The following is an 11,207-nucleotide window of genomic DNA, read 5'->3' as shown; positions in this document are numbered from 1 at the left end:
TTTTTCATTTGATCAAGGACTAAAGGATTAATAAACTTTGCTATGCACTGAAGATGTGTTTTTTTTTTCTTTGTTTTAGCTGATAGATTATCTGGCTGTCTGCCGTAAAGATCGACACAATGATAGTTCATACGCTACCTTACTCCAGCAACTTCCCGCTTACATAACTGTTTGAGCGTTATCAATGTTTTAAGCATAGGATTACAGACAATTCTTAATTTTTTCTTGTCTCTAGTACATGATAAATTTAAATTTAATCAAACATCAGTTAATCGTGGACAATAGAATATTCAGTAACGCGATGTTAAGCAAATTTATTTAGGTTAGTAATTATTTTAGATTGTGTGTTATTTTGATAACTCTGACTTTTTCATTATTTTCAGAATTTTCACAGTTTAAATTAGTGGTAACAATTAGATTTCTAAAATGGAATGCAATTTTCTGTGCGCTCTGGGCTGTCACTGTCATACGATAATGTCAATATTAGATTTTGTAACAAATATTTTTAAAAACATTTCTTTAATATTAATTTAATATAAGTGAAAAATCTGTAGATTTTAGTCATTTTTAGTTTCCAGTATGCTTGGTGTAACTTTACTAAAACAATTTTCAAGGTACTATTTTCATAAAGCTAAAAAAGAAAACATAACCTACACTAGAGCTGTTGTTAATTATTAATAATTTTACAGATTGGCAGTATCTTCATCGTCTGCTATATCTATTAATAGAAATGTCTTTACTGCAACAACTTTCCAATTTAGGATAACCGATCAGTTATGGTAGGTAAATCAAAGTCACTAAGATAATATAAAAACGAGTCATTGTAGATTAATTTAAAATTTTTGATCGACATCAACCGGTGTCATTATTAGTGCAGAGCCTATGAAGAAAAAAAAGAAAATGGATCCAGCTATTATTAAAGCTCGTGAAGAGAGGCGTCGTAAAAAGATAGAAAAACAAATACGACGACTGGAGAAGAATGCCAGACAACTAAAACCTATCGATGAAGTTGAGGTTCCCTTATATCTTGTGGATCAGATGGGGTAAACTCTTTGAAATTATATACAATATTTTGTTTTCAACCCTTAGTACTTTGGTGATTTTGTTTGAATAGAAAATTATATACTTTATTACTAAAGAGGTTATATTTTTTTTGGTTAGAAACAATTTTGAAAATATGACAATAGAGTAAGCAAATTCAATGAAAAATTTGGGTTCTTTGGTTGCAAAATACATTCTGAAGAAAGGCAGGGAGTTGTTACTTTAAATTTAGAAACTTTCTCTTGTTGAAAAGAGAATTGTATAGTACCACATCCTATTTGCTGCTTTATTTTTAAGAAATAATATGTAAGGAGTGTTAGATTTCAAGGTGGGATTTGTCATAGAAAAATGTTAAACTCTCAGGTGTAATAAGTTGCTATAGAGGACTTTATAACATCCTCTCTATTTTATATGCTATTTAGATATGATTAGTTAATTTTAGTTAAGTTTACTTCACTGCTATTTTTACATGTCTTGGTATATGCATGTATAGTGAACCCAGAAATATTTTTAAGGAACAATGTCAGCAGTGTGGATGCCATGATTTTAATTTTGTTTATACTTGCCATTTGAATTTCTTAGAAGTTTCTAAGAAACCAATAGTATTTATTATTTTGACTTCATATTTCCAGAGGTAGAGTTAGAGTATAATAGCTCCAACATAAACAATTACATATTGAATATCAATAGTGTCCCTATTTACATAGGGCCCATGTGTACAAGTGGTGTTCACACCAATGAGTCAATTGCCAATCTATGAAAATTTTAAATAATTACAATTTAGCTTTAAACATTTTTTGAAAAATTATATGAAAATAATTAGAACTATTTACATCAAATTATGAGTTACAAGTTATTAATCATACTGTGATTAATTAATTGCTGTATTGAATGTCAAAAAGTCGAATGGCAATCCATATGCATTAGTGCCACTACCTGAGGGGTATTGTATAAATGAAAATTAATTATTAAATTTAAATGATATAAACTTCTTTTCTTTTAATTTTGGTGTGAATATTACTTTGCCATCGTTTGCCTCTAGGAGTTATTGGCTATAGTAATATTTTTATTTAATTTAATATTCCTTATTGTACACTCTAGGATACATTTAAATAGTTTCATAATTATAAACAAAAAAGTACAATGGGCAGTTTTATCACTCAAGAAAATCTCTTACAGACAAACATAGTACAGAAACAGTGGAATTATATAAAATGGGTAGTTAACATGTACAAAACATCCATTCATATAATATACTAAATAAGTTGTAATACATATTATGGTATAATACATGTTATAAATATAATATGATAATAAACAAAAACATCAAACTGATTTGCATCACACTTGCCTCGGAAAGAATAAAGAAACAGTGGAGGAAAAAGAAATGAATTAACGGTTAAACAATCTAGTAAATAGTTCTCAACCATTTTCTTAAAAATAGGCAGTGAATTAGCTAACACAACTTATATTTTAAGTACAATTTAGTTAAGAATAATAATTTTAAGCATGCTTATGGAACTTTAGTATTGCTTTATACACAATGAATTGTTTTAGAAAACGGAAAAGGCCTCCCGTTCAATTAACAGCAGAAGAGGTGGAATCACGGTCATTGTTACAAAAACAGTGGAGCTGTTACAAACGTGAAGAGTACATGGCAAATGTTGCCCAAATAGATAGGATTATGGCAGCTCAAAGACGTGCACTGGACATGTTATATGAGGAGTCTGAGGAATTGTATAACGAAGCTGTTATGGTATGTATAGATAAAAACGAACAAATGTTAATAATTCACTTCGTCTACTGGCATTAACTTTGTCAAGTCAAAATCGGGTGAAAACACAAATGAATAAATAAATATTTGTTGCATATATCATAAAACAATTTTCAGCTTATGTTACCGCATACACACATACACAACTAATATTTGTAGAATGTTATTAAACTAATATCTAATTAGTTATATGCATGTGGCTTAAAATAAATTTGTTGTTGGTGCAGAGCATTTAAATGTATCACTTAATTTATTATATATTTAATAAGGACACTGATGATTGTAGCATGGTTTATAACAACTACAGGCATAACCTGCTAGAATTAAGTATCCAGTAATTTTGAAGATATTAAAAAATAGGCCTGGTAGTGATCTAACCACAGAAAATTACAATAAATAAATAAAAATATGTTGCTATATATAAATATATGTTGCCATATATTGCTATTAAATATTTGAATTAGGATGTAGTAAATATTTTGGCTATATGGTTGAACAAACGGTGCTATTTTCTATTGAAATCAGTCCTTTACTTTATGAAATTTTATCTTACCTATATAGGTAATTTAAAATTCTTTTATTTTATTCTTCTATATAGAAGAGTTACAATTGAATGTCAAAGTGAATTAATAAATTAAAATAATAAAGAGTTGTAGCAATAGTAATACAAAGAACAGCAGTGAGTGATATGAACAATTTTGAAAAAAGTAATAATTTTTTAAATTTCTAATATGGGCTTTTATATTTAATGTTCAATGCATCGCTGCTACTTGATTTAGGTTTGATTTTGATTAATGGGACATACTAAATAAACACTTATTTTGTTATTTGTATAATCAGCTTGTCTTTTGACTTAAGCCTCCTCCATGCTCTTCCTTTTACTGTGTCAAGCTTTCTTCGTCTCCTGTCCTTAGAAAGTCCAGTCCTAGTTGACAAGTTTCTCTTACTCATCTAACCATCACAAGGCTGTCATCTGTGATTTCCATTGTCGAATTTTTTCATGATGTGACATTTCCATTTTCATGTAAGAGTTATGGTTTTGTAAATCACATCTTTTATTTGCTTTTTCTTAATTAAATTATGTCACCTGTCAATGACCATGTTTGGCTATTGTGAATTTAAACAGGGACAATGCATATAAACCTAAATTGGAATTATTTTCTTAATCAATAATGGGAAATTGTTGGTTCTATCCTGTGAATGTCTGAAGATGATATATATATATATATATATATATGTATACAAACATTTGATGTGATATAATAACGAGGGAACAATGACATTAAATGGTATCTCTAAGGTCTCAATTGATGTGTGAGTACCTAGAATTAAGCTAGGTTCGGCTTTCTCATGCGCCCTTGATGCTAATCGGGTATTATCAAGTGACAGCCCAAGCTAAAGTTCCTTCACAGCGTCCGCTTAAGTAATTTAATAGCTTGATTACCTCCCAACCCTGTGGAATTATAGTATATAGCGGAATAAACCGAGGCTACTCAGGAAGCCTTAACTTTAAATGAGGTAATAGCCAATGAACCCACGGAATCTGTCAATTGCATTTTGTCTTTTGTTATAAAATATGCTAACCTGGCAGATAACAGATCGTTCTCCTCAAATTTGTTCAATAATACAATGTCGTATTATCAATTATTGTAGATCATTTTTAACGTTCAAATTTAACCGACGAGTGAACGTTCAACAATGGGATAACTATGGTTGCATTAAATATTATTTAAATCACGTTTTGAAATTGATATCTGCCTTGCTGTGTGCATAATTCGATTGTTTCAAACTGTGATGTTTCTAATATTGGATATTAATGGTTCAGCATGTATAATTAGTTGCACGCGTCGCATTGTACGTGTTGTTTCAATATAATTCCCTCGTTATCAGGCTTGTCATTTCTCTTTACTAGAACATGAACTAGTCCTCTAACCCCTTTTTTACGTTAAAAAACGTCACTGACGAAAGAAATACGGTGTACGTTGTAGTGTGTTTATGAATTTTACTGATGTCGTAGGTCGTGTCCACAATAGACATGATTTTTTTCTCATTGCAGAAGCCGTGTACGCAGTTAGTGTGTACAATGTACACGAATTCTTACTTAAGCCCATTGACTTGTCTTGTGACTGCCATGCCTAATAGGTAACTAAGCCCAGTGACTGTCTTGCCTAATAGGTAACTAAATTCCGACCGAAACAGCTGTACGCATAAGTTTTTAGTTGACGTTTTACTAGACTTTCTAATAACTTAGGGAGTACAGATTGGATTAGATAATAAACAATAATTATTTTTGAATTAGTAATCTGAATATTAAAAATGCTTTTCACGTATTACATTATTGGTAATTTCTGATACCAGACCGCAAATAAGCTGTACATTACCAAGCATAAGGTGCTATCAAGTAAAATAACATCGATACTTTTAAAATCTTTTACAATTTTTTTTAATAATTATGTTTTGTTCACAGCCCGATTTGCAATTAATCCCGTACTCCGTAAGCGGGCCAGTTGCAACGCCGCCCATCAAAAACTACGACACACCCGACGGCGAATATGTAGATGTCTCCAAGAAGTGGGATAATTGATATTGTATCATTTAGTAAGCTTAATTGATAGATTGGTAAAAATAAATACTGTTATTAAAAAGTTTTTTATTTTTTGGTGAAAATATTAAAAAACCTATATTAAAAGCTCAAACAAAGCTTTACTGTATGTCATTGTAATATTTTGTAGACTACAATGACAAGTAGAGATTTATACTTCTGCTACCTACAGGATGTAGATACATTTTATTTTATGTGTTGCAATATTATGAAATTATATTTTCTATGCTTGAGTTAATTTTTCTGTTATAAGTAATGTGTATGTACAAACTTTTTTCAACATCTAAAGCTTGATGACCATCTGACCTATTTTTCGTTTACTAAAAGAATCCTTTCAATTGTTTTCTTTGAAAAATCGCGTTTTTCGATATGACCGTTCTTTGTACTAATGTTTTTGGTCTATTACATGTGATTTATGTTTATTAATGTACAATAAAGAGTAAATAAATAAAATATTTTTAGGTCTCCTCCTATGACCACTTTATTGGTGCATATCCTGCAGCTGATATGACGATGACGATGATAAAGTATATGGCAGTGTTTATTTTGTGACACTGTCAATGTTTTCTGTGTTAGGATAATTGGGTTTTTTAGTAACTTATCTCGAGGGTTCTTTGAGAACCTTGCCACGGACCGATGCCGACCTCTCGGATCGCTTGGGCGAACATTCTATGGAAACGCAAGGGCCATCGAGATGGGACCTCAATTCCTATTTAGTATTCTGATCGAGGGTCAAAAAGAGAGCTAAAACTTGGTTGTATCGGTTGCCAAAGCGAAACTAATGGTACTTGTAAATTAGTTTTGTACATCACTTAAAAGTTTTGGCAATATGCGTAAGTGAGATATTGTTATAAAAATGCGTTACGTATATGCTTATAAATTTCTGTAATACCATGTGAGTTGTTATAAGAGTTTATTTGTAGGTTTACATTTTTAAGTAATGCCCTAATCTTATAGAAACGAACATAAAACTGACAGAAAGGGCGCGTGGAGAACCGTCGCGGTCATGAAGGCATTTCTCCGAGCGTTTTAAAAGCACAGAAGCCCGTTCAATTCCTTACAGATCTAAGGTTGACCGGACAGGCTTCTCGTCGTATCTGCGCTGGTTCGAGCTTAAGGACAACCTAGCTAGCAAGTGCGCCACTGAGCTAGTAGAGGCTTTGCACCTGCCCCTGGATCATTCGAGGCATGGTCGGCGCAAATGCGACCTGGAGATGCGAATGTTGTGCACAAAGCAAGAACCATCATTAATGTCCTATATCGAAGAGGTCGTACGCCTGCATGACCCCTTCGATGTACGATCTGTGGAGGGCTGAGTAGGTCGTGATACAATCGTAGTTAATTCGCACTTTAGGTATTAATTATGTGGGATTGCCATTGCTCTCAAACAAGTTTCTAGACGCTAGGCAGCAGCATCCTCCGCGTACTGTAACATTACACTGCGATCGCCAACCCGCCTGCAAACCGTGGCGATTATGGTATATTCACCCATGGATATGTAGGGGAAATTTGTGCCTTGTAGTAGGCGTCTATGAGCTGAAATGATGACGACGTACGACTAGCACTATCCAGGAACAGCCGCACGTCGTTACCTAGGCCAGTACCAGGGCCGCCGGATCAGGCGAGAGAAGGTAGAGGAAAGTGTAAATAGATTTGGCTAACATCATAAATAGAATTAAGATGTAATGGCAAGTGTCAATAATTTGTGGTAACATAAGAGGTAAGACTATTATTTATTTATTTATATAGGTATTTTTGTATTACATAGTAATATACTCGTATAATTTAGATAAATTAGCAATGAGCTTTATAAGAAGGTAATTGTAAGGTGTAATAGTAAGCAAAATGTATCCTTTTACAGACAATGTGCAGATAGGGATAAATTACTGCAAGCGGATAAACAAAAAAAATCACATATATGGAGAATACAATAACGATAACTCGATAGTGCCAACCGGCAAACCTTCTGTGTACTATGATAAAATTACTATTTAAAGCAACCAAGCTAATATCATTTACGCTATAACATTTATGATTGTGTACATGGGAATAAACGACCCCAGGTTTAGCCAAGTAATCGTAGGTTTCTCGGTATATTCTCGTTTAAATATAATATAGTTTTGGAAGGTTCCTAGTGATGGAAGGGAATTTCAGGGAGCTTACTTTTTAAACTTCTATGCAATAAATCCCTTTCATCACATTTCAGCCGCAGTACCTCTACTGCTAGACTTAGGCCTCTTCCATAGATTTCTAAAGGGAGAAGCATCGTCTGTTAACCTATGCTGCGTTTGCTCCAGAATCTTAAAGCCACTACGGTCATTTGTTTTGCGCGTTATGAGATCTACCTCCAGCCACTTCAACTTGCCAATCCGTTGGGCTCTGTCGGTTATTTTTACATGACTACGGAACATCGCATTCCTGATTCGATCGATCGATAACAAATTTACCTTGTTCAACAATCACGTATAAAATAGCGATGTTACATACCTTTTAATAATAAATTTTATGGGAAAAAATATTGGTAATAAAGGTCTTCCTTACATTGTCGGCTCTTGCACGGAAGGGACGGAGGGGTCGAAAACGTAATAAAATTGGTTGTTAAAGATTTCTCATATCTTCTCTTTTGTGACAAAAATAACGTTTAAATATTTTTTTCAATCTGGTTAATCCTACGTAGTTAGGCAGCTACGTAGAATTTAACAATAATAAAAAAAAATTCCTCTTTCCCTGCTTCTCATGAAAGGGTTATGCTCACCTGTCGGCTAAGACACTTCGGTTTTTTTAATGCCCGTTGACAAAATATTATATTTACGCATACCACTGTGTTATACCGCAGCAGATGAGTTGCTAGATGTCAACGCGTTCATTAAATATAACATAAACTGCATTTATTAGACATTTAGTTTATCGACTAAACGATAAAGATAGTATAAATATGCAATGTCTTATCTGAAAAGAACAAGTTGACAACTTTTGGAACATCGGGGTTGAGGGGGTTTAGTTAATTTTAACACAGACTCCAGGGGAATAACTGCTCACTAGAGTTTTACTTTGGACATAAATAATCCCAGAGTCCCAAAATTGAATCTCGGCGAGTAATAGGATCATAAGAACAAACAAATCGGCTCTATGGGTATCGTATCTGTATTCTGTCAAGCAAAATAAAATTGAATAAAAAGTTTTTTTTATAAAAGAATCTCAAAAGCCACTACGGTCATTTGTTTTGCGCGTTATGAGATCTCCCTCCAGCTACTTCAACTTGCCAATCCGTTGGGCTCTGTCGGTTATTTTTGCATGACTACGGATCATCGCATTCCTGATTCGATTGATCGATAACAAATTACCTTTATATTTAACTACTGTCATTATATAGGCGTTGGATTTGTCTATTTTTCACACTGTGGGTACAGCCAGAGCTTGCTAACCTTTTTAATAACGAATTGTTTAAGCCGTGTTTATAAAATAATAGCTTAACAAAGAAGTCTGGCATCATAAAGCAAGTGAACGTTAATGCAAGGTTCCGAAATTTGATCATTCATAGTAAGAAATATTTGATACTAAATACGTATATTTATTGGGATATTTTATAATCTCAACACGTGCTCACTTTTATCATCTCCTGTTTTATTTGATCATGAAGCCATTGGACGGTAAAATTGATTTTCATGCTTGATTAGACGCAAAACTAATTTCACGTAAATTTTAACCTTACCCGAGTTTCATTTTGTTATTATTTTACATCAATGTAGCCTATTGGTTAAGAAATTAATTAAATATCTGTGCGGAAGATATAAAAATGATATTGGATTGTCCGATAGTCTTGAAAGTGAGTATTGGGGTACATTGGTTTAATTTGATTATACTTATACAGCGTGGGACGTCCACCCACTAGGATAAATTCGTTAGATCGACGGAAAATGCAGGTTCTATGCCGATTTTAACCGGTCTTATTGAAAATCTATTGGAGAAGTCAATATCCACCAGTGGACGTCTTACAGCTGAAATAATAACGCTGATATTACTTGTTAAATCTCATAATGTACATTTTTCAGTGCGAATATTTATAATTACAGTACAGATAATATTTTGCATTAATTTATTAAAATGCTTAATGATGTCAGAACATTCGGGAGACGAAGTTGTTTATGTAAACAACCCTATTGAGGCAGGTTTACCTGGTCATTGGGTACCGCTTAGCGTCATCAAGAAAGTAATAGAAATGCGTGCATATCCTGCTGCAGACGTAACAACACCTTATAAAATAAAATTAAAACATTTAACCAACCATATAAGAAGCTCTAAAACACCCGCAAAGGTTAACTACACCAAAAATAACTATAAAAGTATTAAAACGGATAAAACTTCCACAAAATCAACACAAACAACATTGTTCAAAGTAGTTAATACGACTCCGTTAGTTAAGTTTAATTTTACTGAAAAAAATATGAAAACTAATGAATATAGACCAAATAATGATAATAAAGCCACCACAAAAGAAAACGATGTGAAACATGAAACAACTGAAGTTGAAAACAAGCAAAAAAAATATGTTTCTTCTGAAAGCACAGTAGATATTAACATACATAAAAGCACCGTAAAACATACAGTACCTACGACATTAGCTCCTTCGACTATCTTAGTTACCTTGGCCTCCACGAAAAATGAAAAGAAGCTGTTGACGGAAACGCTCGAAAACACTCCTAAAACAGCAAGCACTTTAGCTGAGATGACTTCAACTACGACAGTATCAATTTCTACAGAATTGCCAATTACAATAATAACTTTAACAGACACAACCAAATTACTTAGTTCGAGTACAATTAGTATTGTTTCTACATTTTCTCCGTCAACTCTAGGTACAACTAAATCCACAACTAAAATGGCCGATTCAGCTGACTCGAGTACAGGCGATCCATTTTATTAAAAAAATACAGTAAATAAATACAATATTAATTTTATTAATCTAAAATATTTTATTTCACTTGTGTCCTCTGCTGTCATACTTGTGTTTAACCTGTCAAAATGATATTTATTTTGCAATAAAAACTAGGTTCTCTACTATATGTTATCACAGTCTTATTTAGTCACGTCGCCGGCAGAGAACCAGATTACTTTTTTTTACGGATAGTAGTAGGGATAGTGAACGGGGTAAAAAGCTACGTAAACGGTCACCTACCCACTGGACTGATCAAGTCAAGTCAATATCTGATCTCTCTATTAGTACAGATCTGAGAAAAGTTGTAGCGATGGTAGTCCAGCGGTATAGTACTGTGTAGGTCGCGGGTTCGATTCTTGGGACACAATCTTAATTAATTCACACTTAGCGGATTAGTTATATGGGATTGCCATTGCTCACAAACACGATTCCAAAGGATGGGCAGCTGCTTCCTTTGCGTACCATAATACCACGTTGCGATCGTCAATGCGCCTGCCAATCGGGGTGATTATGGTAGTTTCACCCTTAGATAGATATCGGCGTTTTTGGACTGAAACGAGGAGAAAGGGAGCTGAAATAGCTGTAAAATTCCGTGAAGGTGTTTTAATGTTGACACTTCACTTCACTAATGAAGAAACAATTGAGACGGAAAAGAAGCAGTTTGAAAATGTTTTCCGAAGCTTTTATTTTAAATAGTAAATGGGGAAAAATCTAAAGAATAGAGTATTAATAAAAGGGACACTCCAATATAAAAAAAAAACTTTCTTCGGAGGTGTTGCTGATTAAACTCACCAAAGGAATGGAAATTGGTAATGTGTACAATTTTTCTATTGTTTCTAATAAAAGGTATTGAA

At 33.2% G+C, this 11,207-nt stretch overlaps 2 protein-coding genes across 2 annotated transcripts; both read left to right on the top strand.

Moving 5' to 3' along the window:
• The first annotated feature begins 481 nt into the window (after nucleotides 1–481).
• On the top strand, nucleotides 482–5,431 carry mRpL40 (mitochondrial ribosomal protein L40). The gene is made up of 5 exons (XM_068763143.1): nucleotides 482–614; nucleotides 690–779; nucleotides 873–1,043; nucleotides 2,599–2,797; nucleotides 5,283–5,431. Exons 1-5 carry the CDS (start codon nucleotides 580–582, stop codon nucleotides 5,397–5,399), a joined length of 612 nt encoding a protein of 203 aa, XP_068619244.1. The 5' UTR covers nucleotides 482–579; the 3' UTR covers nucleotides 5,400–5,431.
• A 4,100-nt stretch (nucleotides 5,432–9,531) lies between these two features.
• LOC137920028 (protein let-653-like) lies at nucleotides 9,532–10,341 on the top strand. The gene has a single exon (XM_068763260.1). It carries the CDS (start codon nucleotides 9,532–9,534, stop codon nucleotides 10,339–10,341), a length of 810 nt encoding a protein of 269 aa, XP_068619361.1.
• The last annotated feature ends 866 nt before the right edge of the window (nucleotides 10,342–11,207 follow it).

This window comes from Battus philenor, unplaced genomic scaffold (genome assembly GCF_028537555.1).
Source record: "Battus philenor isolate CCGP_79_NKW_IND1 unplaced genomic scaffold, ilBatPhil1.0.hap1 SCAF_17, whole genome shotgun sequence".
NCBI lineage: Eukaryota > Metazoa > Arthropoda > Insecta > Lepidoptera > Papilionidae > Battus > Battus philenor.
The sequence above is the reverse complement of the archived record's forward strand: the minus strand, read 5'-3'. Positions and strand labels throughout refer to the sequence as shown.